A 15,386-nucleotide genomic window follows, 5' to 3' on the forward strand; every position below is an offset into this window, starting at 1 on the left:
GAGTTAGGAGGCTGGGACACTTTTTTTCTCGCAATGATCGCTGCTTCTCGTAGAAGCAGCTGATCATTGCAGGGGGCAGAGATCAACGAAGGGGAAAGGTTTTTCCCGTTCATTGATCTCCGGGCGGGCGGCGGCGTGCACGAGGGCATGCGGACGGGCGAGCGGAGTCAAGTTTGGATTTCTCCGTCCCTTGGTGGTAACAGGGTGGAAAAAGGGACGGAGAAATCCGTACCGCTGGGGGTAAAGTAGTTAAAGATGAGAAGCAGTAAACAAGCCAGCAAGAAAGTATTCTGGTGCCAGGATTCATTACAGATTTTGGGAAGGCAAAAGATACAGAATTATCTCATGCTTGTTTTGACTACCCGCGACCCGACCCGCTACCCACACCTCGCTACCTGAACCCGACCCGTATTGCGGGTAACCCGCGGGTACCAGACCCACTGCAGGCCTCTAGTATACAGCATAGCTGTAGTGTGATCTATTACGGGAAGTAAAACACCTCTCATTGGCGTACAGCTAACCATTTTCTATAATGCAGCAGCTGATGGACAGAGGCTGACAGGTTTTGCTTGAAAATATCTGCTGCTGCCCTGTAAAATCTGATAAAATAATGAAAAGTATTTGCCTTCTGTGTTTTTCTGCAGTGCCCACAACTGTTTATATAGTCAGCAAGAAGAGCTTCCATTGGGGGTTCTCAGCTTCTTCACAGGAGAATCATACATTTCATGAAATACTTTTGTGAAACACCAGTCAAAAACACTACAACATCTGATCTCAAATATAATTTAATGTTCAAGGTAAAAACAATTAAAAAAGTTGATTACAAAGAATTAACGAGAAATCTGGTCTTTTTCTAGAATAAATACGGTTGTGGCAGCACAAAAATCAGTCAATAAAAAGCATAAAACCTCTGTGTCCCGGCACCAGTCAGGCAGTATCTGGCAGTGGTCAGCCTAGTTGGGTACCAGGGTATGTTATAGAGCAGTCTATACAGTTCACAGTCTATAGTGCTTCACTGAAGCACCATGCGCCTAAGGCATCTGAACTGGGGATATAAGTATACCAGAAACCCTGGACTGGATTTAACAAAGGTCTTTTTATTAGGTGGTAAGAATGCAGACCCCTTGGAACGTACTAAAATCTAAAATGAGAGTGAGTGTTTTTAGGATATCAAACTGGCTATCGTCTAGATGAGATTTTTCTTATATGTGCATAGAATACGATTGGCCGGACGAGGAGCAGCCGCACAGTAGCTCCCGACTGGCGAGTCGGGGGACTTTCAGAAGGGCTCACCTGTACAAAGGATAGCAACCGGGGGGGGGGGGGAAATGGAGGGACCTGTCATGCTTCAGAGGGTTAGAAGAAGCCCCAGGCAAGGGATATACAGTGGAGTCCTGGTTATCTGGAACGCCAACTAACCAGCAGTCTCAACCAACCAGCACAAATCGCCAGTAGTACTCACAGCGGTAAAGACCAACATCCCCAACATCCTAAGTGGTTTGTTGACTCTGCGGTGCTTAAAGTCTGGGTTTGTCTGATAAAGGAGCACACATTGGCCTGTGAACAGCACTTGGCAGCAACCCTCCCCATACTGTCTCCTGCAATGTACCTCTCCTTACCCACTGCATTGGCTGGTCCTCCCCATACTGTGTCCAGCAATGTACCTCTCCTCACCAACTCCTCCTGCTGGTCTTATGGCCATACAATACAATGTAACACCTGTGGTGGAGCTGAAGCCTGGGATTGCTATGGGAGGGGGTACAGGCAAAAAGATCCACATATAGCACATGTAAAATGCTGTTCTTCAAATTTAAAATTAACAGACAAGACAGAACATTTATATTGCTCTTTTCTCCTGGTGGACACGAAGCGATTCAGGACTGCAGCCACTTAGGGCGCGCTCCACAGGCAACCAGGATCATTAGGGAGCCTTGCCCAAAGACTCATTGTTTAATGTACTGGATGAGCTGGGCTTCCACCCCTTGTCAATAGCGCAAACCCTACATCAAAGACAAGAGCCTTACCACTACACTATCCAGCTGACCAGAGGAGAAATTAAAAACGGCCTTAGCACAGCTATCCATTTACTAACCACATCGATACTAAAGTGTTACAGGAACTCTTCATTGCTAAGCAGTTATAGATTTCTGTTAATCATCTCCACTTTGCTAACCATAAGGATCAGTGGTTTTCACAGGGTATGAGCTATGGCACCTAATCTGCCAAAAGTGTATTATATTTTACATAAAGATATAGAGACTACCTCTCAGATTTGCATTATTTTTATGCGAATTGACCATATTACACCTATGTAATAGATTTTGTGATTGTTTTCATCCATGAGTCACATGGGAATAATTTACACATTTTTATTTTAGTATTTGATAATTTAGCCAGGTAATTGTATTTGGTTTGGGGAGTCAGTTGTGTTATTTAGAGTCTCATTCCTGCACTCACAATGGGGCTTTTGTTTGTTAAAAGTCCTGAGGATGGTGCATGGAACGGCAATCACACAGCCACCAATTCACAAACCTCTCAACCATCTTGACTATGGTTTGATAAAACCCAAATGAGGATGGCAAATCCCAAGCACCTCAAAGCAGATTATCTGTACTAACACATATGAAACCCTCAGAGATGCCACAGTAAATCAGGCCTCTGCAACAGTGATCAGCATTTCCAGGCGTACATGTAGTCGCTTAGCTCCAGATGACGCAGGGAGGACTTCCCAAGGGTTGATAACTGAGTAACCTGTTCCAAGGTATGAGGATGCAGACCACAGTTCACAAGTTCAGAGCTGTCCTTCTCCTGGAAGGTGAAAGGAACAAAGTTACTAAAGTATATTAACACAATACGTAAAATTATACTGAAGAGACTATTCAGACAAAAATACACGTTGTGTAACCTGTTATAAAAAGAGCTATGACCTACCAAGTCTGCACCCCTCACACACACACACACGCCATGGCACTCTCGGTAACCATGACAAAGTGCCACTGAAGCATCACAGTACGTCTCTGCATGGGGCGGGGCCAGAGCCGGATCTTCAACCAGGCACTACAAGCGCCTGCTTAGGGCCCCATTCAGGGTCTAAAGAGCCCTGTCAGCATGTCATTTTTTTGTCCTAACATGCCTGCTGCTGCTGCAGCTAAGGGGCCCCAGCATATAATAACTGGACTGCAGTGTGGCTCTCTACCTGCCTGCCTGTTGCAGCTGCAATCATTTTTTTTTAAAGGCTGAGCATCGGGTTACCATGGTAACGGACGCTCTCCACTCCAGCCTGCACCATGTGACTATAGTCAGCACCATGTGACTCTAGTCAGCGTGCTCACTGTGGCTGGGAGACGCTGCTGACCTCGTGGTGCACTGCAGTGAGACAGATCCCGGGCAGCGAGGTGGATGAGAAACATCAGGTCTCCTTCCTCCAGTCAGTGGCACATTCTTTGTTCTCATGGCTCTTCAGCTTCAGCAAATGCTAAGGAGAGACGAGATGCAGCTAAGCCCGCCCCACAACAAACACTCTGCAAGTAGCAGGAAATATGGTTGTTCTCCATAATATAGGGCAGACAGGGGCACTGATAGCACATGAGGACACAGTGACATACAAGTCAGGAAGTCTCAGGACAGAAATCCCTCCAGCGTGCCCCGTTCTGCAGAGGCTGTGTGACTGTGTGACCTCCAATGGACCTTAGCTCAGCCAGACAGACACAGGTAATAAAGTGCAGCAGATAAAAATCAGTGGAGCTGCTTGAGAAATCTAATGTTATGTGATTCCTGACAGAGCTTTCCTGTGTTTGTAAATTACATTTTCCATATAAAAGGTGCCCATAAGTTAAATGATGACTGAGCAGATCGATCTCTGATCGTAGAGAGATCTCTTGGCTGCCCATACACCCCAGGTTAATTCAGAAGCGAGAGATTTTAGCATAAAACCTTGGGAATCAGCCATGTGATGCCGCCTCCATGGCTGCCCCCACCCATGCAATTAATACTTTACCTGTCCGCTTTCACCCGCTGTGGTCCCCATTCATCTTCTGCATTGTGGACGGGCTTCCGACGTTAAGCACGTGGGATATGTGACGTCACAGACGCTAGGTACGCTGACCAGACGTCCCGCTTTACAGGTCCCGGATTCGGGGTCCCCTGTTCCAGGCTGCATGAGGCCTCGGGACTCTGGCCACCGTACCATTGCATGAATTGTCAGTTCATAGCCCGCAGCCCCGCTCCAGCAGCCTGCATAGTGTTCGGCAGACAGAGCATGGCTACGGGAAGATGGCGTCCGAAGCCCTGTATTGGAGACTATTTGTGTCTCCAGTACAGGGCTTCGGGCGCCATCTTCCCGTAGCCCTGCTATTCCTCACAGCGCCGAAGATTGCAGACGCAAGATCGTCCGGGGGAGCTGCGCGCCAGAGGATGGCCGGGTGAGGAGACTTCTGTCAGGTGAATAAATGCTTTGTTTTCTGCTGAAATGTGGCCCAAGTTGCGTTTATTTTCTGCTGAAATGTGGCTCAAATTGCGTTTATTTTCTGCTGAAATGTGACCCAAATTGCATTTGTTTTTTTGCTGAAATGTGGCCCAAATTGCATTTGTTTTCTGCTGAAATGTGGCCCAAATTGTGATTGTTTTCTGCTGAAATGTGGCCCAAATTGCGTTTATTTATTGGTGTCTGGGGTAACAGTTGCTGCATTTAATGGTCATAATTGGCTATAATAGCTGCTTTTTTTCACTCCTGGCATGCTTTTAAATTGTACCTAACACTAATGGTGAACAAGCATCAGTGCTGGTTGTAGACTTTTTGCTGCCTGGGGCAAATTTATGAGGATGCACCCCCCCCCTTCCCCTTCCAGATTTGGAATGACCGCTCAGCACCCAACAATTTACTCTGCTTCATTTAATGGTTTCAGTCAGCAAGGGAGCATATGTAACAACTTGAGACATGACATGTGCAGCTCAACACAATAACACACTGGCTGGCTGCGATCCTGTGACAAACTGCTCACTCTCAGCCAGTCGGCCGTCCTTCATTCCTCTTTAGTCAGGACAGCAGTGCCACCTCCTCCCTTCTGCTGTGCAAGTCAAATGAAACACTCCTGCTATCCTGCCTCCCCCCTCACTCACTGTCAGACTCCTCAGACAGCACAACAAGCTGCTTTTCCCCAATGATGACCTCTTCACCTCACTCTCCTCTTGCTTCTCCTCCTACTCTGACTGCATGCTGTTAGTGTAAACACACAGTACAAACATGCTGCCCCTGTAATCTCTGCGCCTGATGCAAGTTTTTCACCTTGCTTTATGAGAGAGCTGGCCCTGACAAGCATTTAGAATTCAAAAAAAATGTACTTATTTGGGCCTTCCTGCAGCCCCCCTGTAGTCCATGGGGTTCCTCTGTGTCTGGTCCTGTCCAATCTCCCACTGTCCACCCAGCACATGCTTGGTTGTACTCCCATAGTTGGGAGAGCTCTGCGCATGTGCAGTTACAAGCCTTAAGTAACTGTGCAGGTGCAGAACACTTCTAGTCACAGGAAGGCAACCAAGCACATGCAAGGCCAGGGCTGTGCATGCGCAGTAGCCCCCAACTACTGGGGTGGAAAGCAGGGAAACAGATGGGACTGGACACACATTGAGCGAGCCCATGGTCTACAGGGGGCTGGAGGAAGCCCCAGGTAAGTATAAATGTTTGTGTACCACTTGCATTATGTATCAGTGCATGATTGACCTGTATATATAGAGCACTGGGTAAGGGGTTGTGCTAGGATTGTGAATTGGTTTGTCTCACACCTTGTGGAAATGGGTAGTGCAATTGTTTTTAATTGACTACATTTGTCTATTGTGGGCATGCGGTGCCTGCATTTTTGTATTGGGGACAAATGTTGGCTGCATTTATCTATTGAAGGTATATAAGTGGCTGTATTTGCCAGTTGGGGGGCACACAGTGGCTGCATTTGTTGATTGGGGCACACAGTGTGGTGGTGGTGGTGGGGGGCCCAAATCTGCTACTTTGCTTAGGGCCCCATTTGGCCTTAATCCGGCTCTGGGCGGGGCTAAGCACCAGTAGAAGGTACACACTGGGTTCAGTGGACAAGTGGCAGAAACCACCTGGCAAGTCATAACTTTTTATGAGAACAGATTACAAACAAAGTGCATTTTAACCCCCTCCCAAATGCCTAACGCCAATCAGTGGCGGGAGGGTGGCAACCCCAATACCGCCTAACACCAATGGACGTCAAGAGCGGTGGGTGGGGATTAGCAGGGAACACTCGTGCGCATTCGCTCCCTGCCAAGACGCAGTGCTCCGTGTTTAGCCTGCCAGCTGACAGGCTGTAAAATAGAAAAAAAGAGCCGGTATTTGTTTGTACAGCGCTGCAATATCTTGCAGCGCTATACAGGGGACAGCTCTGTCACTGAGCTGTCCCCAGGAGAGGCTCAAGAAGTGATCACTGATAGGCTAATGCCTATAAGAGCCGATCATATTGATTGGCTCTCAGGGGGGAGGGAGAAAGGGAAAAAACAAACAAACAAACAAAAAAAAAAAACACAGCAACAATAGTATGTCACCAACAGAAAGCTCTGTTGGTGGCAAGAAAAGGGGACAGGATTCATTTGTGTACAGGTTGTATGGCTCTGCAGCGAGCTGTTAAAGCTGCAGAGTGCTGAATTGTAAAAAAAAAAAAGTCCTGGTCACTAAGGGGTGTAACCCTGTGGTCCTTAAGTGGTTAAGCTGAATAGTCTCTTTAAATAATAATAAATAGCATAAAATACTGACAGGTGTAAAAGGCAGTTAAAAGGGACCCATCATTAAATGTCAGCATGAAGAGAAAAAAAAATGTAGATCCTGTTTCATTCAAGAGTGCTTGACCTGGCCCTAACCTCCCTGGCATTCAGTTTCAGTGCAAAAAGTAGTTCAACTAGTTTTCATGAAATTTTTACCTGGAACTTGCCAAAATGTGTAACGCTAGGGTTTAGTACACTGCTTGAGTATAACAAAATATTTAAAAACAAAATAGTGGGGGAAAAAAAGTCCCTTTCTGCCAGGCCAAAATTTCCCCACTATTCTGCTCTTTCACATTCAAATTTTCGATCAGGCGCAAATCTTAGCAAGCAAGTTTCTAGAGCATACAAACTTGAATTTTAATGCAAAATGCGGCTATGATGGCCACAAATGGGTGGATTTATCAGTAGAGTTGCAAAAGACACTGATGTAAAAGTGGAGCAGTCACCCAGAGCAACCAATCAAAATATTGGAATGGGAAGCTCTGGGCAATTGCTTCACTTGTCTTGTCATGTTTCCATAGACCGTCACACTCCTTGAACTAGAATTGTCAAACTATACCAAACCAAAGTCAAGACAACATTCAAAGCAAGTTATACTTCATCATATAATATAAAATAAGATGAATATGATGTGCAAACAACACTAGGTATGAGCGCTGTGGTCTACTGGTGTCCTTTTATCCATGGCTGATAGGTGTATGTGTGCGGCCCTCCTAGGCGGAGTATGCATTAGAAGCATGCCCATAACCATAGCTAGGTCTCCTTGCTCCACTCCTTAGGACTCTCTGTCAGCTTTATAACTAACGAAGAGTGTGTTGGGTCTTCACTAAAGTCACATGACAGCGAGCCTGGGGCTCTAGCAGCAAATTACTAAAGCTGCAGAGGAGACATGAGGAGAGGTAGCTGTGGTTTCTGGTATGCTTCCAATGCACATTATCAATGTGCACTCTCCATAAGGGCTTGGCCAATACATGTGAGTGTTTTCTTTCTATCTGTGGGTCACTGCATTTCACCATTTTTTAGGTCAAAAGTGAGGGGTAGTCTTATCCATGGTAATATATGGTACCTCTAATGATTCCAGTGTAGTGGCCGAAAAGAGGCAAAAGCATGATGCAGAATTACATTTACAGTTATGCTTGATAACTGATTATTTTTTTTTTTTTTGGATCAATAAAATTGCCATTCATTAAAACAATACCCTAAGGGAGGGTCAGCAGTGACTTCTCACTACTACTGAGAATGGCTAACAGGGGAAGCTGATCTCTTTGAAGGAACTTATAGACAGATTTAGATACCAACTCCTCCAGCTATGCGTACTTGACTACTGGCAATGGCTGCAGGGAATGAATCTATCCAGGAGTCCTCTTCAGGCCTCACCTTGCTGCTCTGGTCATTGACAGCTGTGTTGAACACCGTGGTTGGCTCATGTGTATACAGAGCTGCTGAGAAGCTTCCCCTCTGTGCTGTTTTAAGTAAACGTGTCAGGGAATGTACAGCATGTGGCATCACAGGTCCAGTAATCTCCAGACTGAACTGATCCTTATATCCAGACTGCACTTGAGTTTTCACATTTGCGCTTCTGGCCTAGGTAACCGAGAAAGAACAGAAAGAAAATACAGTAGAAATCACAACTGGCTCAAGACGTACACACGTATGAGGCATGTCGCCTGTCAGGGACTGGAACTCTATCCCTCAGGCAAGAATGCATGGCTGATGCAACACAGATACATTCTGTTGCTATGAGGTAGAAGGGGGCACGAAGTGACATCATGGAGCAAGCAAGGAGAACAATTCACTCGGCCAGGGCCTGGTTGAGTTGATCTGCCAGGCTGATTGCTGGCCTCGGGTGGCATCAGGGGCTTTAGTACTCACGCTAGATTCTTAACAGAGGTGGTTATTGGCAGAGTTTCATCCAGCGTGTGTACACAGCTTGCTAGCTTAGGTTAGTTACCCAAAGAGGGATCCTCATTCAATTTTGTTTAAAGGGGAACTGAAGTAAGAGGTATACGGAGGCTGCCATATTTATTTCCTTTTAATCAATACCAGTTGCCTGGCAGCCCTGCTGGTCTATTTCTCTGCAGTAGTATCTGAATAACACCAGAAACAAGCATGCAGCTAGTCTTGTCAGATCTGACTTTAAAGTCTGAAACACCTGATCTGTTGCATGCTTGTTCAGGGTCTATGGCTAATCGTATTAGAGGCAGAGGATCAGCAAGGCTGCCAGGCAACTGGTATTGCTTAAAAGGAAATAAACATGGCAGCCTCCATATACCTCTCTCTCATTTCCCCTTTAATTGCGGTGACCCATTCCCACTGCAGTGCTTCAATGCGATTTTAACCCTTTAGCAGCCAATTTCTTTAGAGGCTTTCAAATACTACAGGCCAATGTTAGCATTTCTTTTTCTTCTTATTTGTTACATTTCCTTGCTACTAATTCGTACTGCCGTACCGCGTATTTATGACTACTTGCCCCGAGAGGGCAGTGTGAGAACAAGAGGACTTCTGCTTTCAGTTCCTATATCCTCTGCTAGCAGAAAGACATCAAAGCATTACAAGAATTTACAGCATGGGTTCTGCTGGCTGAGGTCAAAAGCAGTGCACTCATCTCAAACAAGAGAAGTCCTTTGAAGCTGCTAATGGGTTAACCCAGGCATGGGCAAACTTGGTCCGCCAGCTGTTAAGGAACTACAAGTCCCACAATGCATTTGCCTTTATGAGTCATGACTGTGGCTGTAAGACTCTTGCAATGCATTGTGGGACTCGTAGTTCCTTAACAGCTGGAGGGCCAAGTTTGCACATGCCTAGGTTAACCTAAAAATGCAAAAGCAGCACTGGCCTCAGATCTCCTGCGTTGCATCTATAGAACTTCAGGAAAATAGCATAGCAGGTGCGATACAATGCAAATTCCCTATGCTGCATGAAGCCCCTCCCTTTATCTTCGTGAAGTCGTAAATGTTATCTTACCATGGTTAATTACTCCAATGATTAAAAAACAAAAAAACAAAAACACATTTGTAAAAATAGCAATAAGATTGCAGCGTGATTGCAATTTGCAGTGTAAAAGGGCTATTTGCATCTAATCCCAGTTACACCGTAGCAAAATAAACTAAAAGTGAACCTCCGGACTAAAAATCTACTCAGCAGAACTGGAAAGGCTTGGTGTATCTTTAACAGTTTCACGGCATCAGAACTTTGTTTTTCTTACCAAAGCATCATTTTTAGCTGCATTTTTAGCAAAGCTCCACCCATCAAAGAAAAAAAGCCCGGGCTTTTTTTCCCTGATGCTGTGCAGAGCATGATGGGATTACCTATGTTGTCATTGACGTTGCTTTGCAACTGGGAGAGGTGCTCAGGGCACAGGACAGTTGGAACAGTGTCTCATGCTCCCTGTCACCTCCTTTCAACCAAAAAGATGGCTGCCATCATGAAATCAAACATTTGCCTGTTCTTTTAAAACAGGGTGGGTAAGAGATTATATTACCTATCCATTTTAAGTAACATAACTAATGTAACTTAATAACAGTATGTTTGTTTAGGCTGGAGTTCCACTTTAAAATAAAAAAAACTCAGTGCCGCAGCAACTCCATAGACAGATTAATGCAAGTAGCTGAATCTACCTTCAGAGTTTGCATAGTTGCTCCCCGGAATGTGACTGGTGACAACAGCGTTGGTGGGAGTCCAGCCTGGGTGCCAGCAGCGGCTACAATGCTCTTACAGTTGATCAGGAAGTTGAGTAATGTGAAGGTGTTAGTTCCTTTCACCAGCACAACAGACTCTGGTCTATGGTCCAGCTTCACTTCATTCTTCTCTTTACGACTGATTCAGTGTAGGTTAAGGAGCAAAGGTTACTTTGGGATACAGTTGGGTGAAAGATAAGAGTTAAGGGCTCGTTCACACTTGAGCGGGAATCGCGCGATTCCCGCTCAGCGCAAAATGCTAGCGATTCTTAAAAACCGCTAGCCCATGTAAACCTATGGCAGTGTTCTCACTGCGTTAACCGCAAGCGCGTGACATGCAGCGTCTTGCCAGCAATCGCGATTAGCATGCATAGCACCGATAATCGCGATCGCTTGCAAAACGCTGCAGTGTCCAGTGATTTTTCCGTGTTAATCGCAGAAAAAAAAAAATCACTCCTGCAAAACGTTAGCAGTAATTGACGGCGTTTTTGTAGTTTTAGGTGTGAATAAGGCCTTAAAAAGCAGCCATAAATCAAGTGATTTTACTTCAATTAAAGTGATTGACAATTGGGCGATCCACTTCAGTGGGGATGATAGAAAAAGGATCGGCTAGAGGCCCAGACACTATGAGCAATATCCTATGCAATTCATCTTCACTAAACAATCTGACCGACATTGTGCCTCCATACTCTGAATGCAAAAATCTATGCAGTGTTGATCGAATTATATGCGAACAGTAGCAGATTCCTGTGCAATCGACTGATTTCTTCCACCCTGCTTGATCGACAAAGTTGGTAGATTCATCATGATATTGATTCCGATTCTGATATTGGCCACTTTTCATTGATTGGGCATCCTGGAACACTCCATTCACTCTCAACACAATAAAATGATTGAATCGAATGGTCGATCTTACAGCCAATGTATATGTATGGCAACCTAAATGCAGTTTGGAGAAGTTACTGAATCACACATTAGCCTTTTACAACTTTTAAAATGTTCCATAGTTATAGCAGTGTTCTGTTTTTAAAGGACAACTAAAGTGAACGGGATATGAAGGCTGCCATATTTCCTTTTAATCAATGCCATATTTATTTCCTTTTAATCTTGCTGTCCTGCTGATCCTCTGCCTCTAATACTTTTAGCCATACACCCTGAACAAGCATGCAGCATATCAGGTGTTTCTGACATTATTAGCTGCATGCTGGTTTCTTGTGCAATTCAGACACTACTGCAGCCAAATAGATCAGCAGGGCTGCCAGGCAACTGGTATTGCTTAAAAGGAAATAAATATGGCAGCCTCCATATCCCTCTCACTTCAGTTGTCCTTTAATGGTGTTTTAATCTTGTTGTGGACACGTACAATAAAGGATATATATTTTATGTACTAGAAACACTTAATATGAATAGCTCATCTACAATGGTACCCTCTTTCTTGTTTGTTTGGTAGTTCGTATCTTGGTGACCAGTATGATATACTTTTCGATCCATTTGATATTTTGTATAAATGTTTTCAATTTTAACCCAAACAATTACAGTGCAGCATATTTTTTTCTGTGTTTGCGTTAGGTCATTGGAAGCAAATTGCATATTATTATTATTTAGTATTTATATAGCGCCGACCTATTACGCAGCGCGGTACAGTGTGTGTGTGTGTGTGTGTGTGTGTGTGTGTGTGTGTGTGTGTGTGTGTGTGTGTGTGTGTGTGTGTGTGTGTGTGTGTGTGTGTGTGTGTGTGTGTGTGTATATGTGTGTGTATATGTGTGTGTATATGTGTGTGTATATGTGTGTGTATATGTGTGTGTATATGTGTGTGTATATGTGTGTGTATATATGTGTGTGTATATGTGTGTGTATATATATGTGTGTGTATATATATGTGTGTGTATATATATGTGTGTGTATATATATGTGTGTGTATATATATGTGTGTGTATATATATGTGTGTGTATATATATGTGTGTGTATATATATATATATATATATATGTGTGTGTATATATATATATATATATATATATATATATATATATATATATATATGTGTGTGTATATATATATATATATATATATATATATATATATATATATGTGTGTGTATATATATATATATATATGTGTGTGTATATATATATATATATATATATATATATATATATATATATATATATATATATATATGTGTATGTGTGTGTGTGTGTGTGTGTGTGTGTGTGTGTGTGTGTGTGTGTGTGTGTGTGTGTGTGTGTGTGTGTGTGTGTGTGTGTGTGTGTGTGTGTGTGTGTGTGTGTGTGTGTGTGTGTGTGTGTGTGTGTGTGTGTGTGTGTGTGTGTGTGTGTGTGTGTGTATATAGTCACTAACTGTCCCTCAAAGGAGCTCACAATCTAATCCCTACCATTGCCATATGTCTATATTATGTAGTGTAAGTACTCTAGTCTAGGGCCAATTTTTAGGGGGAGCCAATTAACTTATCCATATGTTTTTGGAATGTGGGAGGAAACCGGAGTGCCCGGAGGAAACCCACGCAGACACGGAGAGAACATACAAACTCTTTTGCAGACAGTGCCCTGGCTGGGATTCGAACCAGGGACCCAGCGCTGCAAGGCGAGAGAGCTAACCACTACGCCACCGTGCTGCCCATAGCAAACATTGTGATTTTCTTGGCATCTCCCATTTATGGTAAAAGAAAAAAAATTCTGCTTATTTTTAACATGGGGGAAAAAAAAAAAAAAAAAAAAAAAAAAAAAAAAAATCACAATTGTACAGTGCCTGCCCAACTGCACGATCACCACATCAGAATGTGCACAGCGAGAAAGAAGGAGAAGGGGGGAAAAAAAATAAAAAATAATCACAATCACTGTTTACAATGCCCATCAATTTTCAGTGTGAAACACCACTAACTGTTTTACAAAGTATCGTCCAACAGTGTCGCAGCATCAGAGTAATAACCCTCAGATGGCATCTGGTCCAACACAAGTTATGCTGCCAGCCTGCTGGCTCCTTATCTCTCTGCAGCGGCATGCTCCACTCTGTGCAGCAAGGGCAAGATCATTCTGCTACCGCAATGCAACAATGCCAGAGGAGGCCATTTTATCACTAGTCTATAAATTACCCACATTGTACTACTAAATACTTCTAAGGCCTGTACACACACTTAACCAAACTGCCTGATTGTTGTCCGATTTTGGTCTGTTGGATGACAACTATGCATGTGTACATGTGGCAAATGATTAGACGACCAACTGAAAACAGGCAATTTGCGCGATCCATCTGACAGATCAACTCACACGACTGTTGGGCTGATAAAGGGCAGTTGGCCTCTTGTGTACAAGTTGTTTGAATGACTTGTACTTATTTTGAATGTGGCCATATCAAGCAGTTCATCATTCCGCTTGCATGCACAGAATGCAGACGAGTTGGTCATTCAGTTGATTGGTGCGCGGAAAATACAAGTTGTGTAACCTCTTGGTCATCTGGTCAGTGGAGTTGGTTATGTTCTTTATTGACGGAGGTTTGAGCTGGGAATACACCATACAATATTCTGTTAGATTCTTCCGTTAGATTTTCTGCTAGAATGCATAATTAGATTTTCTGTAGAGACTGGTCATTATCTCTGGTGCATTGTGTTCCGTTTATCTCCTGCCGAGTATAACAATGCCTAATTGCTCGGCAGATAGATGGTAAGATAGATACATTTCCAACATGTTGAACTTTATCTGGCCGGGCGGATCGTTCAGGAACAGCCTTATCAGTCTTCCGACAGTGCATACACACACACACACACACACACACACACACACACACACACACACACACATTACAGTCTGCTGAAAACCTGCCCAGCGGGAGGTGCCCACTGACCCATCGTTGGCTGCTGTAGTGCGTGTGTATGCACCTTAAATCAAACAGAAAATTGTATGGTGTACTCCCAGCATTAGACCACTGTTAACTGTTAAAAGTCCTATACAACAATGCCTTTGTTCAGATAATTGTTTTCATATAATTGAGAGGCAAATTTTCCCTTGCAGCTACAGGTCCCACTAATCTAAACTGGTGATAAGGCCCATACACACGTCAGATTTTTGCGGACGGGTCGTTTGAACGTCCGTCGTTCAGTCGTCCGCACGCCAAATCGGGTGTGTGTACAGACTGTCGTTCGGGTGAAAAGACTGCTTTTGAGCGATCTGCCGGGCGGATCGCTCAAAAGCAGTCTTATCACCCGAACAACAGTCTGTACACACACCCGATTTGGCGTGCGGACGACTGGACAGGATATTCAAACGACCTGTTCGCAAAAATCCAGCGTGTGTATGGGCCTTTAGTGGCTCAGTTACTGCTAGTTACACACTGCTTGCACTGGCACAGTATTGTATCACAACACGAAAGGATACAGTTTGATAGAGATAGCATCTGGCTTTTTAATCTTGTCTTCCACTCCCATTTCTTCCAACCACGAGAAGCTTTCATCTTCATCACTGTCTTCTAGAGGTGTCCTGAAAGCAATTAAAATATTGTAAATAAGTACAGCAAGCAAAAATAGCATGCTTTGCAAGATACTTTGTGAAGATTATTGTGTTTTCTCAATATGGATAGCACAATCAACAGAAAAAGTAAAATTTCAAGTCAGATGAAAGCAACTAAAGCAATAAAAGCCATTTCTTTTTCATGTACAATTTAACAGTGGTTTACCAAAAGAAGAAGAAAAAAAAATGAATTGAAGAGGTTCACTTCAACCATCCAGTCATAAGCAGAGAAGTTCCAATTTTGTTTTTTTAAGTCTTTATTTACATGGCTGGATATTTAAAATGAGCACAATTTCACATTTCCCAGTGCAATCTTTCAAATGTTAACAATTCTAATCGTACCAAAACATGTCGTGATCAATTGCAAATGACCACAAAAAAGTGTTTATGTCATTTTCCCCTTTGTCTAATCAAT

At 43.7% G+C, this 15,386-nt stretch overlaps 1 protein-coding gene across 1 annotated transcript in view; it reads right to left on the reverse strand.

The window, feature by feature from the left end:
- Window positions 1-769: 769 nt before the first annotated feature.
- DONSON (DNA replication fork stabilization factor DONSON) overlaps window positions 770-15,386 on the reverse strand; it is a 31,339-nt gene continuing 16,722 nt past the window's right edge. Inside the window, exons 7-10 of the mRNA XM_068244508.1 lie at window positions 14,840-14,941; window positions 10,389-10,587; window positions 8,149-8,355; window positions 770-2,808 (exon numbers count right to left, since the gene is read on the reverse strand). Coding sequence (XP_068100609.1) covers window positions 2,671-2,808; window positions 8,149-8,355; window positions 10,389-10,587; window positions 14,840-14,941 — 646 coding nt within the window. The 3' untranslated portion in view covers window positions 770-2,670. The remainder of the gene's footprint in view (window positions 2,809-8,148; window positions 8,356-10,388; window positions 10,588-14,839; window positions 14,942-15,386) is intronic.

Source organism: Hyperolius riggenbachi, chromosome 7 (genome assembly GCF_040937935.1).
Source record: "Hyperolius riggenbachi isolate aHypRig1 chromosome 7, aHypRig1.pri, whole genome shotgun sequence".
Lineage (NCBI taxonomy): Eukaryota > Metazoa > Chordata > Amphibia > Anura > Hyperoliidae > Hyperolius > Hyperolius riggenbachi.